The 22,581-nt window shown below is 50.1% G+C and overlaps 1 protein-coding gene across 2 annotated transcripts in view; it reads right to left on the bottom strand.

Moving 5' to 3' along the window:
* Window positions 1–22,581, bottom strand: part of KIF26B (kinesin family member 26B) — a 422,552-nt gene that overhangs the window by 247,866 nt on the left and 152,105 nt on the right. For both annotated transcript variants that reach the window (XM_045982184.1, XM_045982185.1), the window contains one exon: window positions 9,174–9,710. In XM_045982184.1, coding sequence (XP_045838140.1) covers window positions 9,174–9,710 — 537 coding nt within the window. The remainder of the gene's footprint in view (window positions 1–9,173; window positions 9,711–22,581) is intronic.

Here is a 22,581-nt window from a genome sequence, read left to right on the forward strand (position 1 = left end):
CCTCCCAGCCTAATCCTCAGGAACCGGGGATGGCCAGCCTTGCTAATAAGGTGGTGGAAACTGTCACCATTGGATTGGTTCAGACGCGTCATGTAATTCCTAACTGGTTACAGCCTTAAATGCCGATATGGGTTTGTTTCTCAAATGGTACCTTCTTTCTCCCCAGGGTCATCCCCAGGCCTCAGATAAGCTGCTGAAGGGACCTATTAACCCTTCGAGGCCCCTGTTGCAGCCGTCATGCCCTAAAAGGTTCTCCAAAGTCCTAAAAATGGTGACTAATATGTGTCCTAAACACCCAGATGACTCCCTGGGAATGAGTTAGGCACATGAAATATATGACTCATTAACTAATCCCCAGAAATACCTCTGTAAGATCGAGGCACGCCAATCTGTCATGTTAAAGATAGTCAGCACGGTCAAATCTTAATTTGAAGGCAATTAGGTGTGTGCCTGCGGTGGGGTAGGTAAGGAGGAGACTTCAGTTTTCCAATTTATTGGCGATTCCAAATTCTATCATAATTGTAAAAGAAAGAATCTTATTTTATAAATAGATAAGTAAATAATAAGAAAGCACCCGTATTAACAATTGTATGTTACCGCACATATATAAATAGCAAGAATGAGGGCCCCCCAGCGGGCTCATCCAGTTCAATATCTGCCTTTAGCTTAAGGTCATGATCTTGGGGTCCTGGGATCAAGTCCCACATCAGACTCCTTGCTCAGCGGAAAGTCTGCTTGACTCTCTGCCCCTACCCCGCTTATGCTCTCTCTCTCTCTCAAATAAATAAAATCTTAAAAAAAAAAAAAATGAAAGACCTGAGTACTCTATTTCAAAGTGTTTGTCCAGTAGGAACCATGATCTAGGCCTGAATTACTCGATATTTCAAATTAACTCCAAATAATGAGGATTTACTCTTTTGGGTTAGTCTAAATACTACCTCTTCTCCTAGTCTGTACGCTGATAAATGATCCAAGCCTCTATGTGGCCTCCCCACTTCCTTATAAGAGTCTTCAAATACAAAGAAGACTGGTCCGTGGGCCTTTCAATATTTTACTGGTTGAGTCCCTCCCGGAAGGAGGAGATCATTCTACTTAGGGTCTGACCTCCTCGCGGCAGCCGTGGTGCTCACGTGGAAAGCTGGGGTTTGGTACCGATGGCCGATGTCTGAGTCGGTGAGTACCACGTAATTCATGTGTTTGGTATCCACTGCACGGTCTGGGTCTTGTTTCCTCATCTGGTTCTCATGATGGAAGAGCAGACCCTGATTCCGTTCAGTCTTGAGTCTTGAACCTGAGCTGGCTGGAGGAACCGAGGGGTCCCCATGCGTCAGACACAGCCCGTCCTCTCATATCGTGTCCTTCACAGCTGTGCACCCAAGGGCTTTGCAGAGGAGAAAACCCAGACACAGGACAGTGGGGAAGTCCGCTGCATAGAGGTCACCCCACACAGTCAGCAAGGACGCTGGGCTTTTATTTCTGGAGCATGAGCAGCAAATCTAGCGTGACCCAACGTCTAGTGCCTCATTGTTTGAGACTTGGATAAAATCATTGATAAGTATCAACCTCAGACTTTCCCAAAAACTCTGCTGACTTTGTCATTAAAACAAGAAAAGAAAAGGTGGTGTCTGTCGTTACCCCCCTGACCAGCTCCCTGTGGCCGGTGGGTGTTGTAGCTCTTTTCCTTGACTCCATAAAGAACAAAAATATGTCACCCGAGGAACTAGGGCTGGGGCCGCTGGCCCCGATGAGGGCGGATGTGGGAAGCTATTTAAAAAACATAACTGAAAATCCAGTGCAGGGAATCTTCTCTCTGACCACAATTCTCAGCTCCGCCCTCCACCCCAAAGCAGCCCAGGGAGAGCTGGAGGGAGAGGAAAGGCAGTCCCCAAGGTTGGGAGACAATCATCCCCACGTCCGCCTGCCCTTAACCCCCACCGGGGAATGGGGGGTGTAACTAAAAAATACTGTTTTCCGGGGCACAGGACCTTACGCACTATTTCTAGCCTCCTTCTGGGGCTTAGAAATATTTCTAGAGAAAAGAAAAATACAGATCATGCCACCAGTTGAACCCAAACCACCAGCTCGGTCTGAGAAAAAGGCCTGGAACCCCCCCCCCCCCCCCGCTTCCCGGCAGGGGTCAGAGGAGGTCCTCGACTGAAACTGACGCCCCCAACCCCGGCAGCGCACTGGGAAGTGCTGTTGAAAATCCCACCTGTGGTTGGGACAACGGGAATGCACTCAGAGAGTTTCATAAGCCCCGAAAAAGCGGTTATTCACTCAACCTGGTCTCTGTGAACAGTCTCTTCGCCAGCTCGCGAGGGGCTCCCCTGCAACCGCGTGAGGGTGTCCACCGGTACGAGTCCTCACTGCCTCTCTTGGCTGTTCTTTTTTTAAAAGATTTTATTTACTGACAGATTTATTTAGAGCGAGTGGGGAGAAGGGCAGATGGAGAAGAAGGGAGGGAGAATCTCCAGCAGGCTCCATGCTCAACCTGGAGCCCCATGTGGGACTCGATCCCAAGACCCTGGGATCATGACCCGAGCTGAAACCAAGAGTTAGACGGTCAGCCGACTGAGCCAGGAGCTCCTGCCTCTTTTTGCTTTACCCTTTGTACCTTCACCCACCTCTCCTTTTTTACTCTCCAAACGAAGGATGAAGGACGTGAACAGGGTTCCCTTGCTGCTGACCCCTGTAACCATGGGTACCTGCTCTTTTTTCCCCAGTGACTCAGCTTGAAAGGGACATGGCAGCCCAGACCCCCAAACCGTGGGTCCCGCACTCATCCTTCCTTCTATCCATCTGTCACTTGTCGGTAGTGAGCTGCAAGTGGGCCCCCCAAGTCCACTCAGAATTCATGATCTCTGCCTTTATGTGGAATCGGGCGTTGGTAGATGCAATTAGTTAAAGACTGAGAGGAGGTTGTACTGGATTAGGGTGAGCTCTTAATCCAATGACTGGGGTCCTTGTAATAAAAGAGGAACCCCAGAGGAGAAGTCGGGGGGAAGGCAGAGACTAGAGCAAAGCAGCCACAAACCAGAGGACTCCTGCAGCCACCAGGACGCTGGAGGAGACAAGGGAGGGTTCATCCCTAGAATCTTTGGAGGGAACACGACCCCACCTTAATCTGGGACTTCAAGCCTCCCAAACTATGACAGAATACGGTTTCCGTTGTTTGAAGCCGCCTCATTTGTGGTAGTTTCTGATGGCAGCTTTAGGAAACTGATACACGATTGGTCTCTAATCTATCATCCGTCACCTACCACCGTCCTCATTCCCACTGCCCATGAACTGTTCTTTAAAGCTGGGGTTCTTGACCCCCAGCAGCTCAAACCCAGGCCTGGGTCCCGTCCCCACATATTCTGATTCCCTTGGTCTGGGGTGTGGCTCAGGGACTGGTGGTTCATTGAAGCTCTCTCTTCTGACCCTAAATCGCTGCGGCTCCGATCGTCCTGCCTCCTCCTTACAAGGACCTTTGCCATGACATTGGACCCACCCAGATAATCCGGGGTGAGCTCCCCCCAAATCCTCAATATCATATCTGCCAAAACCCTCTTCCTATGTAAGGGAATATATCCACAAGCTTCCTTTTCTAGGTATTAGGATGTGAACATCTTGGGTGGGGGGAGGGCGCATCCCGCCTATCTCACCAAGTAAGAGAGCAATTAGAAGTTTCCTGCTGACTTTCTGGGTGTTCGCCTCAGACCACGCCCCCGCCCACATCCAGGAGACAGGACGACCTTCTCGGAATCCCACCCTGAGCTCATGGCCTTCAGACACTCTCTGTCCACGACTGACTATACAAACAGTTTCCTTTTTTGTGTGCCGTTTGTCAGAAAGCATAAAGATAAGTAACACCACTCTGACCATCTATAAAAATAGGCAGGAACAAAAACCTAGCATGTTTTTTAAAAAATCGTTTTGATGTCAGAATTAACCAAACGGTGACATCTCACGCTAATGCCCTCGCTGGGCAGAAGGAGCAAGATATGGGCAGCGAGCGGACAGCAGGGTGAGCCCGAGCAGGGCACTGCGCATAGTTCAGGGCCAGTAAAGAACACAAATGAGAATCCTCTGCTCCTGACTGGCTACAGAGCTGCGCCGCACCTGCCTGCAAGAGGTTCAGCAGGAAGGAGCACCGGTCCACCTCCGCTCCCAGGCTCAGCTACATGAGAACATGGGCTCCTGGTTTCCATGAACGCATCAGAAGGAAAGCCTCCAAGTCCTAGGGTCCTGGCGAGCAGAAACTTGCTTTCCTCTTGCAAGGGCACAGGGAAGTCCTCCGTAAAAAACACCAGGATGCCTGGGTGGCTCAGTCTGTTAAGCATCTGTATGCAGTTCAGGTCATGATCTTGGGGTTCTGGGATCGAGCCCCACGTCGGACTCCCTGCTCAGCGGGGAGTCTGCTTTTCCCTCTGCCTCTGCTGCTCCCCCTGCCTGCACTCTCTCTCAAATAAAAAAGAAAGAAAAGAGAAAAGAAAAGAACAGGAAGGGAGGAAGGGAGAGAGAAAGAAAGAAAGAAAGAAAGAAAGAAAGAAAGAAAGAAAGAAAGAAGACAGACAGACCCACATCCTCCCAAGGCTTCTGGCAAAGAGTATCGTAGAGGTCTTACCGCTCAGCAGACCTTGACTCCTTTCTAGGCTGGTGTCACTTTGCACTTCTCTTGCCCATGACCTAAAATGTAGACTCCAATAACGCCTGCGCTTACAAGGCGTCATCAATTTCTGGAGATATAGAGGTAATCCCACGTCGACTTCAGCCAGAGCTCAGTCTACCATGGTCTGACATCGATTCCAAAGGATGCTTTTTGAGAACGCAGGATAATTTTTACCAAAGACATTTTCCTTTGACTCAAGGAATGCACGTCAAATACTTCATCACGTTAATGATCTGTTATGGATTTATGACTCATGTATTAATCTAAGATCGTCTTAAATTTCTTGGCACGTCCTCTCTATCGGCATGTCATGAAGTAAAGTTCTCCTGTCTCTTTGAATGCACCTACACTGAGTGTGACATCAAATGCCCCCCCCCCCTGGATTCTTTGCACAGCATCCGAGAATTTATTCAATATCATTAAGATAATTCAGGTTAAAGACTTGCTTGATGTCAATTAACCGGTAGGTTTCCACCAAAAATCTTGGGGTCTGGATAGGTCTTTTGCCTGGAATCTTTTCCTGAACCTACATCTGGTCATGAGAAGCTCCATTACTGTTCCCCTGAGAGCAACGTTTTCTCTAAGGAGCAGCCATTTTTGCATGTGTTAGTTGCTGCGAGGGACATAAGGGGCATTCGTGTTCTCCGTGAGTCTGTAATCTAGCCAAAGGGATCCAACCAAGATTCAGGAAACTCTGAACAAACAATGTAGTACTCTCATCGTCAGGCTTCTCTTCTGGCGAATGAGGGGATTTGAATAGATCACTCATGCTGATACCCCTGCCACATGGTTCATAAAATATTTTCCTATTTTCAACTCTGCTGTCCAACCACCTTACAGGGTAGGGGCTCCACAGGTAAGGAAATAAATTAAGATGTTAAGCTACTAAGCTGAAGTTCAATGAGTGTTGGAGCCACGGACTTGACCCCTCGGTGAGAGGGTCTCCAGGTTCCCACCGGGATGCCAAAGACGGTGACCGTTCCGCTGGATTCTGTGAATCCAAACATTCTTTTGTTTTCGAGCATGATGTGGTACAGTCTTTCCTGCACTTATTTACCAAAATGAAGAGAAATCAGGCAAAAGCAGCTGCCGTTCAAAAAGATGAAGTGAATCCGTGGTTGACTACAAGGAAGTCATGTCTTTTTAAAGTTAAAACCCATGTGGTCCATGGAAGGTTCTAGAATATTTTCTGCTTCCCCCATTATGTATATAGACTGTGTTAACTGTCTACAAGCTCATCGAAGAAAGTTTTTCCAGGAAATACAATTGAAGGTTGCTTCTTGAAGACTGTGGGTTACAGGGGGCTGGAGGAATTTGAGAGACCTCTGTCTGACCCATGTGAAGGATTCCCCCATCACTGTTGGAAAGCCTGTCCTTGTCTCTGTCATCCTCCCTGCACTGAAACGGCAGAAGGTCAACGTCCTCCTCTCCCTCATTTCCGCGGGCCCCAGGTCCGTGGGTGTGGAGCAGGACTGTCAGGGGCAACAAAGCCTAGATGCTTCTCTGCCCAGGGAACGGCTCTGGCACCAGTCCAGAGGGCTCTCCGCTCTGTGGGGAGGGGAGTGGGAGTGCGGGTGGGCAGGAAAAGTGAGGTCAGCTTTCAGGGCAGCCAACCGTCTCTGCTGAGCTAGCTAGACTGTGAGCTGAAGGATATTTCCTGCGGGGAGATGTCCACAGCAGGAGACATTCAGTCTGGCCAGACCCAGATCACCCAGCCCAGGGCATCAGGATGACACAGTCACGACACGGGGATGCTGATGCGCAGCCAGGCACCGAGTGGCTTTATCCCAGACGGATTCCCTTTGATCCCTTTATCAACCCGGGGGAAAGGCATGAATCAGTCTGTCCTGGAGTTGGAGGGGAGCCATCAAACGTACCCAGGAAAATCGCAAGTGGGTGGATCGTGGGAATCACCTCTAGACCACAGCAACCCGACCTTGGCCGTGGGCTGGACCGCGAGCCCTTCTGTGCGCTCTCAGAGCAAGCCGGGATGCCCCCTGCGTTCACCTCCCTATCCCATACCCAGCGGTTCACCCGCCTCATCTCCTGAGGGCCCCAGGATCCAAGGCGGGAGCCCCACCGACACCCCACAGAGCGCCCGGGGCTTGATTAGAGGCTAATGCAATTTGTTATTGTCCCGGAGATTCTCTGTCATCAGAGGAGAAGGGAGGAGAGGAGGAGCAGAAAGCATCAGAGCACAGACGACAGAAATGCACCAACAATCCTTGAACCTGCATGTAGGCGGCATCTTCATGGGCCCGGCTCCCGCCCCCCACCCATCCTCACTTCCCTAGCACTCCGACCCTTTCACACGAGGTCGCCAGCTCCCAGTCCTTCTGCCCCTGCTCATTCGTGCTGGGTGGTGGCTGGGTCTTCCAGCTAACACCGGATCTATGTTACCAGGGCCCCGGGGCCCCAGGGAGGTGAAACGTGAGTTGTCTGAGTAACACGAGTCTGCGGCTAGCACTGCCCGGGAGGTGTGGAAAACACGACCTGGGGAGAAGAATGTGTGCGGGAGCGTTTTATTTATAGTAGCGAAAACCTGAACGCTAGTCATTGGCGCTCGGTTGTATAAATCGGGCTGTGCTCAGATAATGGATCGTATTTATATAAGGGCGTATTATGCTACCATTAAGGGTCATATTTTAGGAAACTATTTAATGGCATGAGAAAATGCACCCAGTGTATTAAGCGGAAAGCAGATGACAGAATTAAACAACATCGCCATTTCATAAATGGTGATCCCGTAAAATACTGGGAGGACAGGCACCCACTGTTACAGAGTCTATTTCTGGGTGCAGTTGACGTTTAAAGTCCTACTTGGACTTTTTTGTATATTTTGTATGTGATTTTACAGTAACCTTCTGACTTTTTGTAGTTTCCAAAATATAATGTATTTAAAATCTCAAGCAGAGAAGGCATGTGATTCAGCAACAGAGGGGGGCAAGTGAATTCAGGTCTGGGATGGTTATGTTCCAGCATTGGACTGGGAAGCCCTGTCGGAGTGCTGTTGGCCCATCGCCAGATTTATGCCACAACCCAGAACATTCCAGCCAAAAGGAAAGGGGCAGAGAGGCCCCTGAAGGTCAGGATAGGAGTGGTTTTCTTTGGTACGCCACGCCTGAGAAGGAGCCAGTTCTGGGGAAGAGGTTGATAGGAGACTGCTCTGGGATACGGTGGTAAAGTTGGGAGCGGCTGAGGGAGGGAAACCGCTCCCCAAAGCAGAGGCAAGCTGGTGCTGGTTCTCCTACCGACTACGGGGCGGCAGGTACCTCGGTTTCCCCGTCCACAAAAGGCAGATGCTACATCTGTCCTTCCCGCTCACGGGCCTACTATGAGGTTACGGAAAATGACGTGTACGCCGCATTTCGTAAACTCCAAAGCACCCACTCAGTAAATGAACATGGGCAACCCAAGAATGCCAACTTCTCAGGACACCGATCCAGGCTGTCCACATCCCTTCACAGATCAAGAGTAGCCAGCGACGCTCTAGAAAAGTCACCAGGAGTTGGATCAGCCACATTTACCTACCTTTACGTTTCCCCGCATCGTTGCCGCTTGTAACAAAAACCGTGTCGTGTTTGCTCAACTTGCTTCCCTTTCTGTCCCGGACGCATGGACAGACCGGCTTTCCCAACCTCCCCAGCGGGAAAGGGAGGCCGAACCCCCGGACTCCAGCCACAGGAATGCAGCTGGCAGTGCCCTCTGCCCCTGCCGGGCTGGGCGCCCCTCTCCACCCCCATGTCCCCCTGGGAGATTCTCCACAATCTCTCTCGTCCCTCATTTCTTGGCCACCTGTGCAAGAACCGGTGGCAGACTCAGGCCTCACGGAGGGGAGTAGAAGGCCATGCACCAAACACCCAGTACAGCAGGAACATGAGTAAGAAATACCCTGAGATCATCTGTTACCCCCCAGCTAGCCTCCCTGACTGGCACAGTGCATGACCATGGCCACCTCTCCAGGCCACAGCAACTCTCAAAGCTTTCCGCGGCTTCCCACATACCCAGTGCAGGGGGTACAGACACATACGGTAAACCCAACCCTTATCCAACAGAAAACTCACCCAAGAGAAATCAAGACTTTTTTTTTTTTTAATTCCTTGGCACATTTAGGACCTGCTCTCTTATTTCTTTAGGGAAACTTGGGACTTTGTGCTCATTTCAATAACTGCCAAGAGAAAATAAGAAAATGGGAAGACACTTTTGGTGATGTCATCCCAACTGTATTTCAAGTGAGTTGCAAACAGAAAAGGGTTCTGGTCCCTCAAGGCGGAAGAGGTTAGGAAGGGAGTCGATACCTCTTCTGGAAGGTCCAGACAGTGGAAGCAGAGAGCGAGAGGGATCATTTGTCCCTCAGATATTTTCTCTTTATTTAGCAATGCCCAGCAAGGTCACCTGCGGACATTAGGCTCTGAGCTGGGGAGTTCCCAGAAGGAAAAGGGCAAAGGCAGGAAGTGCTGCCCGTGTCTTTGTTTTTACTCCAACCCAACTTACTCTAATTTGTTCAGAGGCCACTTACCTGGTATGGGTACAGGGTGACCCCGTTGGTTCTCGACAGGGACCAGGTGCCATCCAGGTACTGGTGAGCCTGGATGGCCACTGAGTTGAGGATGTTCCCATTGCTGGGACTGGTGGCCATCTGGAGGCTGACCTTGGCCTGGTGGGTTGGGGACCCACTCTTCTTCTCGGCCCCATTGCTGACCCCGAGGCTGTTGGGTTTGCTGCTATGCTTGTTGTTGACAAAGGCCGTGTAGTTGGAGGAGGCATAGGGGGCAGGCACAAAGGCCCACTCTCTGGGCTGCTGGAGCCCACCCATGTGCCGGGGCCCCACCAGGGTGGGCATGTTGGAGAGCGGTGGGGGCGAGCCAGGGGAGCCATCGTAATGCTCGCTGCCCGCTGCCTGCTCCAAGGTCAGCACCATCTGGATGGCCTCCTGCTTCAACTGGTTCAGGTGCGTGGCACAAACGTCACAGCGATTGTCCTTGTCATTCCACGCCTTCCGGATGGTGTTGGGGACTTGGAGCTTGTCGTGAATCACAGCCGAGAAAGCAGGGTCCTAGAGAACACACAAGAGAGAAAAACAGGAGAACCTATCACTCAAGGCTGGTAAGTGCATTTCACACAAGAGCGAGGCCCTCGATGAAGTCAGAGTTGAACTGTCTGGTAGAGAGCCAACAGAGACGAGCAGCCAGGCTGTCAGGACAGCCTCTGGTGGGCAAAAACAGGTGACGGGTATAAGATCATGATGTGCAGACATTAAGGAAAACCTTTTAAAAACAATCTCTAAGCCTCCTCCTCACCAGGATGGTCAAATAAGAACATTCTAGATTCTTTTTCTTGCGTCTGCTAAAGAATTACAGTCATACCTGTACCTCCCCAAGGTGTTCACTAAGAAGACACAAATGTTTGTGCAGGTGTGAGGGGGGAGTGCAGTCGTTCTGGACCGAAGCATGGGGTCCCTGGTTCCCTGTGACCCATGGAACACTGGTGATTGATGGAGATTCTATTCTAAGAAAGTCTTGGCCTCATTAGTACTGTGTGCTAAGGGCCACTGGAAGAAAACCAAACAGAACGGATTCTGGACCAGAGACCCCGCAGTCTTGCAAGCCTGAAGATTCACTGATTACCATTTGCTCACGGCAAGCTCAGATACATGAGTCTGATACCCGGACCGACTCAAAGAAAATTGTCTCCTTGGCAATCAGTCCAAGATACTGTTCCCCATAAACTTCATCTACATCTACGTCTACAACGACTATTCAAATTCTTTAGCTCAGAAACCCTTATCTAAGAGAAATCAGAAACTGAACCAAAGAAGACAATTTCTTTCCTTTCCTTTACGTGATTTTTACAGGACAATAGGATACACTAGGAGCATCAACTGGTGTTAGCAGAATGTTCGGATATTCTAGTTCCAGCTCTGCCACTAATTAGCTGTGTGACCTTGGACAAGCTAGGTAGCCTCACTGAGACCCTCACCTGTCACACGAGGCCATAGCCTCTCCTTGTAAGGTCCCTCCAGCTCCATGACCCCGGTTGTGCAAAAATGGGACAAGAGAGCAGTTCTGTGTATTATAGCGACAGAGCCATATGCCACCTCGGGGGCCGGATCAAACTTCTGAGAAGCAAATAATGGATGAGGCTCATCTCTAGGCTTATTTTCCTCTAGGGCATTAGAAGGAAACCTGCTCTTCTGAAACCTACTGTCAGCGTTTGTGGGGCGGCCGGGGCTGGCGGGAAGATCCGCCGTGGGAGGGCTGTTCACAATTAGGATCCGTCTTGATTACGGGCCGCAGGATTTTGTTTTCCCTGTTTAACTACCCTGAAGAGCTCCTCAGCGTGCCCTGATTAATTGATTAATAAATCAAGAAGTCTCTTCACACAGCAGCCGCAAGGAGTGGCTCACGGGACAGAAACTCAAGACAGCCGGATAAAATGATGGGAAATAATAGGAGGTCAAGGTTGATCAAGTCTGGTTGAGCAAGTGATGCGAACCGTGTGAGACCTGTCTTGTGGTGTCCTTCTCGCTGACAGCTGCTTTGCCCAGAGTCACAGTGCAGTTCAGAGCCTGTAGCATCCAAACGGGCCCCTCGCGGACCACATTTGAGCAGACTGCCACTTCCGTTTTCAGATAAGGAAACTGAGCTCAAGAAGGGTTAAAAGCTCGAACGACACCCAGACTTCTCAACCATTAGCTTGTGAAGAGTCATATTCATCCCCGGACTCATACTTTTTTGCACATAAAGTTTTCACCTTGTCGATCTAGGAAATGTTCATTTATTCAAAAGAAATTTATTTGAGCCTCCATATGCCAAGTTAGAGTTTCCTGCTTTCTTTTTGTTTTTAAAAGACTGTATTTACTTATTTGAGAGACAGAGAGAGAGCGAGAGAGCACAAGCAGGCCGAGGGGCACAGGGAGAGGGAGAAGCAAGGTTCCCGCCGAGCAGGGAGTCTAATGTGGGGCTCGATCCCAGGACCCCAAGATCATGACCCAAGCGGAAGGCAGATGCTCAGCTGACTGAGCCCCCCCAGATAACCCCATGTCTCTTGCGTTTTCATATAATACTATATAACGAGAATTTTCCCTTATAGATAAATGTCATTTGAAAATGTGATTTTTAACGACCACACTGTATTTCAGCCTTTAGTTGTTTCAAAGGTCAATTACTTATTCCCATATTCTACGTCATTTTCAACTTAGACTTTTAAGTTTAAGGGTTCTGCACCCAAAACATTCTCCCTCTCAGAAATAACAGAAATGATTTGTCCTCCACATTCCCCATGAATTCGAGAAAACACCAAGGATCCTGGTAATGTTTAGAAGGAGGGTTAGGGAAAAGTGAAGGTCATATTCAGACCTGCCATCTGCCCCCCATCCTTGACTGCTGGGAAGGAACACAGAAAATTCTGTAAGATGGTTTTCTGACTCCTTTATGGTTCTTTTACTTTTCCAAGGGCATTTTGGGGAAAGGACCATCCTGCCACATCCCCTAAACATCTCCTAGACAAGTGACCCTCCTCAGGTTGGCCCTCCCACCCCTCCATCTTCTAACAGACTGTTCTAAGAAATTACAACAAACTCTCTCTTCCCCCAGGAAATGGCATCCAAGCCCATGGCTTCAAGAGCCATTGATACCCCAGTGACTACGAATTCTCTCTCCCTGTCCTACTGGGCTTTCTCCAGAATTCTGAGCCTTATATCTCATGCCCTCCTGGAAAATGTCTCCCATGTAAATACTCTTCAAACTAACAAATCAAAATTAATTTTATTTGCCCCTAAACCTATTTGTATTCCAACGGTTACCATCAAAGTTTAAATAGCACCCATATCCATTCTGGCGTCCAAGCTAGAGATCTAGAACCTTCCTCATCTCCTCCTTTCCCTGCCAGTCCGGCAGCGAAAGGTAGATGGTACCTTCTAAAAGCCCGTGCCTGTCCTTCTGCTCCATGCCTGCTGCCATAATAAAGCCGTTAGCACTTCTCACATCGTTGTGGTCTCCCCGATTCTAACCTTCACCTTGAAACTGCCCCCAAATTTTACCTAAAGGCAGATCGAGTGGTATCTGCTTTCCTATACTTCCACTCTAGAAGCGACCTCACTTCTGTGGTTTCTGTTTGTAGGGCTCTTTCTCTACTCGACCGTCATCAGCTCCTTGAGAGCAAATAATCTTGCTTTCCATCTTTAATCCCGCCCCGCCCCCCCCCCCCGAGTAAGGGCTGCAAAAATATTTGCGAAATGAATCAGTGAATGAAAATAACTCAAGCAAGGCAAAAACAGCCAAGTAACAAAGCTGGTCTGGGCCCACCTCTCATTTATTTTGTCTAAGTGAGCTACTCGCCTATTAGACAATTCTTCCAGATCCAATGTTTAATTAGATTTTTCCAACTGTATTTGTTCTACCTGGTTCAAAGGCCTCGAGTGGGTCCATCATAATCCAGATGCCCTCCTTTGACCTAACTCTCCCTTCAACTATTAGACTATATCCTCCCTTCTCTTACCTCAGTACACAATCTCTCACTCTTTTTCCTAAGTTGACAGAAAAGTAATGTTTATATGCAAAGATTTTTGGTTTTTGTTTGTTTGTTTTACCATCGGGCCAGCTCATCAGCAGAAAATCAAGGGAAATCTCCATAAAGGAGTAGCCCAGATCGGCAGGACACCCCCGGGGCAGCAGGGCTGGACCCCCAGCAAGCATGTGGCACGCTTATTGTCCAAGAGTGGGACCGGGGGGAGGGGGGGCGGGGGCGCGGGTGCTGGCTTTCGGCACATGAGGCGGGGCTGCTCCCGAGAGCACAGACCAACCGTGGATCCGGAGCAAGGACGCAGGAATTACTACCCAAGCAGACCACGTGCTAAGGGTCCTCATCGCTTCTGTCCCATTTCATCCTCTGCTCCGCCATAAATGCTAACACCACTCTCAAGGACAGGGGTATGGGGTTTTTCCATGAAATTTTAGCCAGAAGCGTGCTTTGACAGTGTTCCTCCGAAGCCTCTGGGTCTGGGAGGGAAGCAACGGTTGGAGTCAGTGTCTAACACGTATCCTACAAACTCCCGTTGTTGTTTGCTCCTGGTTTCTTTTTCCAGCGGCCCCTCGTGACAAGCTTGTCCAGATTTAAGCTGTACCTCAAAGGCAGTTTCTTCCCACTTTGTTCTTAAAACTTTCTTCCTCCGTTAACGCTGTCCCAGGAGGCCCAGGATGGCGGGTAGGACTCTTGAGAATTGCAGGCAGCTTCCCGGAAGATCAATGGATTTTACCTTCACACTCCTCAGCATCTTTCCAGCGAGAGGTTGTGGTCCCGCCCCCCTCCTCCCCTCCCGACACATTCCTCCTCGTCAGTGTTCTTTCTTTCTCAAGAATCTGTGTTCTTCACAGTGGGTGTGTCCCTAAAGGCAGGTGCCCATGTTAATGATTCTCTTTTTTTGACGGGAAACAGCAAAATGGAAAGTTTGCAAACCAGCAGACAGCACACCTCAGCAGCGTCTGAACCAAGAACACACACACTCTCAACCCAAGCTCAATATTCAAATATTTGGACTCACATGCCCCCCAAAGAAGTGTGGTGGTTTTGTTTTTTTTTTTTTTTTTTTTTTTTTGCCCCCACCTTGGTAATTTCAGAAGGAGAAAGAGCAAGATAATCTGACCACATCCTAATTAGCCAGGGGCAGAAAGGAGAATTTAAATAGCTAAAATCTAAGGATGTACCCCAAATGCCAACTAGTGGATGTAACTTCTTCCTCAGGGTGATGTGGTCTCCCGTGCTCACCAGCCCCCCAACCTGCACACCTCACTTTCCATACATCAAGTTCATGCATCTGGGACTGATGACCCACAGTCCTTCCCAAGGGAGACTCCACTCGTCCAGCCCTCTTGCTAAATCTGCCCGGAGCAAGTGACCAGCCGCTAAACATCATGTTCTCTACTCCTGTAGATCACAGAGTCCCCAGACCCCCAAAGAGGGCATCAGACTACCCTCGAGGGAAGTCTTCCAGGGAACAAATCAGACTGTGACAAGTGATGACATCTCACTGCCCTGGATGGCGGAGAGTGAGCCCCTTCGCAGGGGCTACTGTTCTCACTAATGCCATGCAAGCTGAAGAGGGTCCGAGTGGTCCCCTGTGTTTGGCACAAGGACACAGGGCTCGTTCTGCAAAGTTAGGTGCTTGCGAGAGGGAGGGAGGCAGAGCGGTGTGGAAGAGAGCTCACAGGGAGTGTGATCATTAGACATCCTTCCAGGTGAGGCCTAAAAGCCAAAGCCAAAACGACAACCACAGCAGGGACAGTGGCTAGCCCCAACATCTCAGGCGGCCAGCACACTGGCTTCGTTACCGTGAAACCTCCCTCCGGCCTCTGGGGCTGTCTGAACACAAGACTTGTCATCTTCCTTCCTCATCTGCTTTGCGAGCCACTGGCACTCCACTCGGTAATGACAATCACACGCGGACACAGATCCTAGCGTGTGAGCAAGCATGAACATGAAGGCATGCTAGGTAATGAGCTCAGAGAGAGAGAGGAAAAAAAAAAAAAAAACCCTCCGAAGGAAGAAATGTTAAGTGTCAGACCAAAGTTGTTCTACATAAGAAACCAGATTAACCTGGGATGTAGTGACTGGGCCCAGCATTAGGGCAGGGACATGCAGGGGCGGGGGGCGGCTTGGGTGGAAATGACTGCGGTCCCCACGTAAGGCTGTTGGGTGCAGGGATGCAATTCACACGGGATGCAATTCACACGGCTGCTTGCAGCAACTGCGGGAAAGCATTACAGCTCATAAGACCCTCCTGCTTCAAAAGAAAAGGGAGCTTTTAAATTAGAACTTCAGACAATTAAGAACAGTTCACGGATTTCTTGAAAGAATAGGTATGGTGTCCCTCATTAGGGCCACAGGCTTTTTTAATCCCCGTGTCTCATCTTCTCTGACTCAATGGCATGGACAGGGTTTGTCCATGCTCTTGGAAACGTTCCCTTCCAAGCATGCAAGTTTCGGGCCCCCGGTTACCATTTCGGAGCTATGAAAAAACCCTCCCCAAACTTCAGTCTCCCTAAATGTAAAAACAGGAATTGAGAATTGTCCCTGTTTTATTGAGCAAGGATTAGTTGCGGTCATGTGTGTAAAATGGGGGACACATAGTCCCAGTCCTTGGGAAATGCTAAGTGAAGGTAGTAATTACTATTTTGTTTTTAGATTTTCATTTATTTATTCATCAGAGAGAGAGAGAGAGGGCGCACAAGTAGGAGGAGTGGCAGAGGGAGAAGCGGACTCCTCACTGAGCAGAGAGCCTGATGCGGGACTCGATCCCAGGACCCCGGGACCATGACCCGAACTAAAGGCAGGTGCCTCACCAACTGAGCCACCCAGGTAGTCATTAGCGTCAATGTCATACTTCTCAGTATCTAATACCTCACGTCGCATTTATGAATTTAGTCCTTCAGGTGATGATGATGATGGCAATATGGTCTTGCCGTTGTATGGCAATACAATGATCTCGGGGCTTCCTTTCATCCAGGAGGATTTAGCAAACACCTTTGGAATTAAGAGGTGAGGAAATGACAAAGATGCAGACACACGGTCTTTGGTGAGCATCTTTCACACTCGGGTAAGTCGAGGTCCTCTTAAAAGGAGCCGAAGTAAGAGGGGGTCTGTGGACTTCTTGAGCACAGAGTGCACCATGCTTCCCAGCCTTCTTCTCTGGGCTGGGAGGTGAAACAATGTGACAAAGTCACCGAGGATACAATGTTGCTCAACTGAGAACTCCTCACCTCTCCCCCAGGAGGGGGCAGTGCCCCCGAAGGCGCTCTGCGGAATGTTGAGGCAGAATCCAAGACTGGTGTCTCCACCTCGACCCAGGAGGCGGAGAAAGAGGAAGATGGTTTTGCCTTAGTCTAACTACTTTGAACCTGAAAATCTGGTCCTCCAGGCTACCCCTGGGCCTCGGGGAAGAGGATCTGTTCACAAACAGTTCAAGGCCTTAGGACGGAGCGTAGATGCTTGCTGAATACCTGCCTACATTTTGCCCAGAGCTGCAAGGTTCTCGCTCAACCTGACACAAAACGAAAGCCCAGGACTCCACAGATACGAAGCCCTGATGAAGACCGCCGTGAGGTGCACTCGAATTCCACCTCTGAACTCTTGAAGTCCGTCTGCAGTAGACGTATTTGTCATGTGTGGGCTACAACGTGCCATCAAGGGGCACTGGAATTTTTTTCAGTCTCTAAGTAGTCGTGTTAGTTTAATGCTATTAAGGATTCTGTTAATTACCTAATTATGAAATTGCCTGGTGCTTTTTCCTTTAATGGACTTCAGATGCGTGAAATGCTGCAGAAATGTACTTGGCAATGCTTTTTGGACTCACTACAGAAAAATAAAGTACCGACAATTCGAGATTGGTGTTGTTCTTAAAAGACAGAATTTCAACCAACTGTTCCCACCATACTCTACAACACGCTTAAATATCTCTGCTGGTCTCCCTGGGTCCTAACCCTTGTGACGCCTGTGTTTCCAGCCCCATGTAATCTGCTTCAAGTTGTCTTGTCAATCACCTGTCTTGGGGGTCCCCATGTGACCTTCCTGCATCGTCAGGACGGGCGTCTTTCTGTCCAGAGAAGCCCTTGCATTTCCCTGCCTCTGGGCCTTTGCTCGAGTCCCTGCCCTCATGATAACACCCGGCCTGCCTTGTAAATCATGAGAAAACTTGTGGGGGTGATGGAGATGTCCACGATGGCGGCAGTGGTCCCGTGGGTCTATACATGTGGCCAAATGCATCAAATTACACACTTTAGATATGTATGGTTTACTGAAAGCCAATTATATCCCCATAAAGCTAAAAAACAAACCAAAAAACCCTGCTCATCCAGTGTAAGACCCCACTGGGGCATGAAACAGAAGGGATGTCTTCTCCCCGCTGACCTCCAATGCACGTCTCCGATCTGAGTTACCCACATCGCTTGGCGGACACTTCCTTGTTACTTAGCGCTGGACGTGTCCTATCTCCATAATCATGGCAAATTCCAAGGGCGCAGAAAGCATGCCATGATTTTAATAGTAATGGTAGGTTCTACTCTTGCCCCTGGAGTCTCCTCGAGACAGCAGCCAGGGGGACCCGTTGAAGTCTTAAATCCGGTGTTGACATTCCTTGACGACAGGCCTCCCCAGCCTGCCTGACTCCCCTCAGAGCCAAGTCACAGTCTGTGCACCCAGCCTGCACGACCTGGCCTCCTGCCCCGTCCCCAAGCTGTAACTCGTAGATCCCAGGACCTCTCTTGGATCCTCTGGATCCTGTGTGAGAATCTCGGGGGTTCTGGAATCTGCATTTTAGCAAGGCTTCTGGGTAATTCTGGGGGACACTTTCATGAATGGATGGGAAGGGAGACGGAATGAGGGAAAGCAAAGGAACAGGCGGAAAGGGACATCCACCCGTCCCTTTCAAGAACACCGCCCTCACTGTGGCCTTCAGGCAGGAGCTCTCCACTCCACCTTACGAGCTGCGGAAAGCTTGGTGCTGGGCACTGCTGCTTTTTCCAGATGATAATCCAAGACGATAACTGGCTCATGGGACAGAGCCCCGAGACTACGGGCACACAGCAAGATGTCTCCTCACCAAATTCTCTCCCCGACTCCAGGGGCTCTGAACCCCTGGAGGACATCTGCAAAGACCAAAGACGGTCATCGCGGTCACAGCTGGGAGGGGCCACTGATGTCCGGTGGGGAGACTCGCATACCCAGAATGGCCCAGTCCCGGGGCAGCGGTGCCGAGGCTGAAGGGGGGGACTACGCCCTCTCCTGACTGTCCTGGTAATGGATGCGGGGCAAAAAGGCCAGCGCTCTAAATCTGGAAGCAAATTGGGCTTCTGTCCCACACTCGCTGCGGTGTGGAGTCCCCAAAAGCCCAAAAGCACGGGCTCTTTACGTGGTGACCTCTCGGTCGTGGCTGACCATCACGGCGGGCCGTGGAAGCTGCCACGGGTGGACACAGACCCCCGTGCCCACAGACCTCCAACGCACCGGTGGAGAGCAGGTCCCAGGCCCCGGCCGCCCTTCTATCGGAGTACACGAGCCACTGTCCCCTTCTGCTGCTGACAGGGCCACCAGCCATTCATGGGAGTGTGGTGGGAAGGGCTGATGGGGGACCCACGTCCTGCGCCCATGAAACCGTCCGTCTGCTTCGCGGCATCAGCGGCTGCTCAGAGACCTGACGTCAACAGCCTGACCACCCAGCCCAGGCTGCTCTCACTCTGAAATGGCCTCAGGCCTCTGCCCAGATTTCATATCATCGTTAAGTTTGCAGCTTCCCTCTGGGACAGCGAAAACCAACACTGCGATGAGAAACCCATCTCGAAGATGTAATTTGATGCAATTAGAGATAAGACCAGAGATTTCGCTGTCCCTGCAGAACCCACATGGATGTGGAACAGACATCGGAGCTGGCTAGGTTTTGCTGGGAGGAGACACCAAGGCTTTGGCCCCATGTGCCCCCGGCTGCAGTAGACCCTTCAAGGCCAGGGCCCAGGTGGCACATGGTTGTTTCCACTCCTTGTACACGTAGATGACGGAACACGCCCCTGGGCAGAGGACACGCCGGTCACAGGATGGCCAGACCACCCCAAGACCCAGTGGTGGGGTATCAGCTTGGGGGTCCAGGGTGTAACCATCCCTCTGTAGGCATCCGCTTGCTTATCTGGGGTGGGCTGGATCCATCCGGGATCACCAGCAATCCGTCTGACCCTTCTTCCTTCCCTAAGGATGGCTACTGAAAATTCCCGGAGCTGAGCAAAGTGTTCCAGAAACAGCCTTAAGCATGGCAGGTGGCAGGGACCATGGGCAGGAGGGGCAAGAAGCCCTCATCAGGGGCTTCCCCCACCTCTCCGTCCCTCCGGAGACGCCGCTGCTACAAGCTGACAGTCAGAGACGCCGTCCCCGCCTGCAGTCAGATGCTGAACCGGGGGTGACCGGGGGTGTGTGGGGGGGGTGTGCTCCATCAGTCGGCCCAGCACACGGGAGCCTCGACTTCAGCAGCTCTCCGGCTAAAGTGCTCACTGACCTTCGCATTTTTATTTTCTTTCGATCTTTGAATTTTTAAAGAAGGCTGTTTAATTCGTAAGCCCCGTGAAAGACAGGTTTGGATTAGTCACTTCATGTACATTACCCACCTGCGTAGACGAATCATATAGGAAACTGAGAACGTGAATCCACCGCCCAGACCTCTGGTGTGGTCATCCCAACGGGAACGCGGACACCTCCGCGGGGAGGGCGCAGAGCCAAGACTGGAGGAAAGCAGCTGGGGTAGCAAAGGGGCCACACTCCCCTGCCACACACCTACCACACACACACACATCACATACACACTCACATCACAGGCGCTTACACACACACACCACACCACCATCCATGAATACACACACATATTACCCCACACCACCACACACTTACACCAGACACACACACACACATTCATATACACTCACACACCATACCATCCACTCATGTGCTCACACACACCATACCACACCACCATGCACACACACCACACACATACCACACCACCACGCACAAATACCACACACACCATACACACACTCACAGCCCACTACATATATACCCTACCACATACGCACTCACACATACTATATACACACAAACTACACCCACACACACCACCATGTATGCACATCACACCACACAACCATGTACCCATACCACACACACACCACACACATACACACTTGCATACTACATACGCACACCACACACACCCCTATACACCAAACATACACACTCACACACCACACCACACACAACACATATACACACATACGCTCACTAGTCCATCTCTCCTGGAGGAAGTGCATGACACGACTGTTGGAGGGGGTGGGCAGGGAAAGCAGCACAGAGGAGACAGACAGGAAATGAGAGTCCAGAGGGGGAAGAAGACCCCGCCCCCTCCTCCCACCTGCCTCCCGGGGACCCACCATGAAGTTGCAGGCCAGTGCACCCAGCGATCTGTGTGCTCCAACAGGGGATGAGCCTGCAAAACCGCTCCCATGTATGCCCTAGGTGAAGGAGCAACGGGAGAAAGAGATCAGAGGACTCACTGAAAAATAGATTTTAACGTTGATTTTGGTTGCAGATTCCAATAAAATTTGAGCACTTTTTAAGAAACACGGCGTTGACTGGATTCAGACCTGCCACGCTGATAGGGCGCTAGAAGAAATGAACGGTTCAGGCGCATCCCCCGCACGCACATGGCCACATTCTAAACCTCTCTAACAGGCAGATTTCTGCCCAATTCACCTATTCATTCAAGAGAGTCACTCTTTCGTCTCTTCATCCACTAACCGCATTCATTTACCAAACACGTATCAGTACCGAATGGGGCAAGGTTCTTTGCTAAGTGCTAGAAAATAAACACGGTTCTAACCCTTATGGACTATTACAAAACACAAGGTATTCAACACAGACCATGGTCCTTCCTCTTCATCCAGGAACCTATGATGGGGTTCACGAATGAGCAGAGCTCTGGACGTGACCTGCGAATATGAGTGTGGTCTCACGCTCCCCCATCTCCGAGCTCCAGAACCGTGACCAAACCTCTGATCTCTGTGAGTCTTAGTAAGTTCATCTTCAGTAACACAGGGATGATATTCATCCTTGGTACCGGTGGGAGAATTAAATGGAGTCACAGACAACGGGTAACGTAGGGAAGTGTTGAATCGCTCTGTTGTACACCTGAAACTAATCTAACACGGTATGAGAACTACGCTAGAATTAAAATTCAAAACTTAATATAAAAGGTGGAGGTTACCAGAATAACAGGACCAGAGGGACCCATCCAGGTAATAAGCCTTTGGCTCCAGAGAAAGGCCAAGATCAAAGTGCCAAGCCCAGCTCAGCATCCAGCTCTCTGTCCAGATCTTGCCCACAGACCAGAAAATGCTCTCAGCAACGCTTATCCAAATGGGCAGTTCAGGAAACGTAGAGTGGCAAGTGGCTCCCTTTCTTGCCCTTGTGTAGTAAGACTGATTCCATATATGCCCCATGCCACACTCACTGAAACACTTGTGAGAAGTCACTCTCCTGGCCTTCTCTCCTCACTGCAGTGGTGGAATGTTCCAGAAGGACAGACCAACAGAGTCTCACGCCACCTGAACTTCCACGTAATGAGCCAGGCAAACAGAATCAGTAAATGCTGTGGAGAGCTACCAAGAGCCTCTGCGCCCACGACACCACCCACGCGTGTTTGCGGGGATCGTGGAATCACGTCAAAGTAGTGGGGCACAGAGAGAGCTGTTGCCCGTCCGGGGTGGGAGGGTGTGGGCAGCCTCAGGGACCAGACGTGGGAACCCAGAGAAGGGTCTGAGTACTCTGTGGCTGGTAAAATGGGAAGAAGGGGAGGGCTAGAAATACTCAAGATGCAAAAAATACTGAACCGCATAGTCAGGACGCTATCCTCATGATTAAAAACAAAAACAAACAAACAAACAAACAAACTGATGGAAGACAAAGCCTTTGGAAGTATGATTTTTTACATTTGTTCCAGGTGCAATCCCCACCCGATTTACGGCCAAAGTTCATTCTCAAAGGACTGCGTGACTGTGTTAAGTTTCAAATACAGACATGCTCAAGATTAACTCCATGGCGCTTGGGAGCTGAAAACAGAGCCCAGCTGGGGACGGTGGTTTGATTAATACCAGATCTTTCCCCATTATTATTTACAAGCAGAGTTTTAGCTGCTTTTTCTGCAAATAGGAGAGCCTGATTTATTGTTAACTAAGCCTGGTCACTTTTCCTAGAACCTAATTCATTAAGCCAGTATCACTGAGACATTATTAAAAACCTTTAGACCTTAGGCAGTTAATATCAGGATGGGTTTATTTGGGGGGCATTTTTAGTAAATAATTCAACATTAATGAGTACTATGTATTCCAAAGGTTTAG

This window comes from Meles meles, chromosome 17, assembly GCF_922984935.1.
Source record: "Meles meles chromosome 17, mMelMel3.1 paternal haplotype, whole genome shotgun sequence".
In the NCBI taxonomy this organism is placed as follows: Eukaryota; Metazoa; Chordata; class Mammalia; order Carnivora; family Mustelidae; genus Meles; species Meles meles.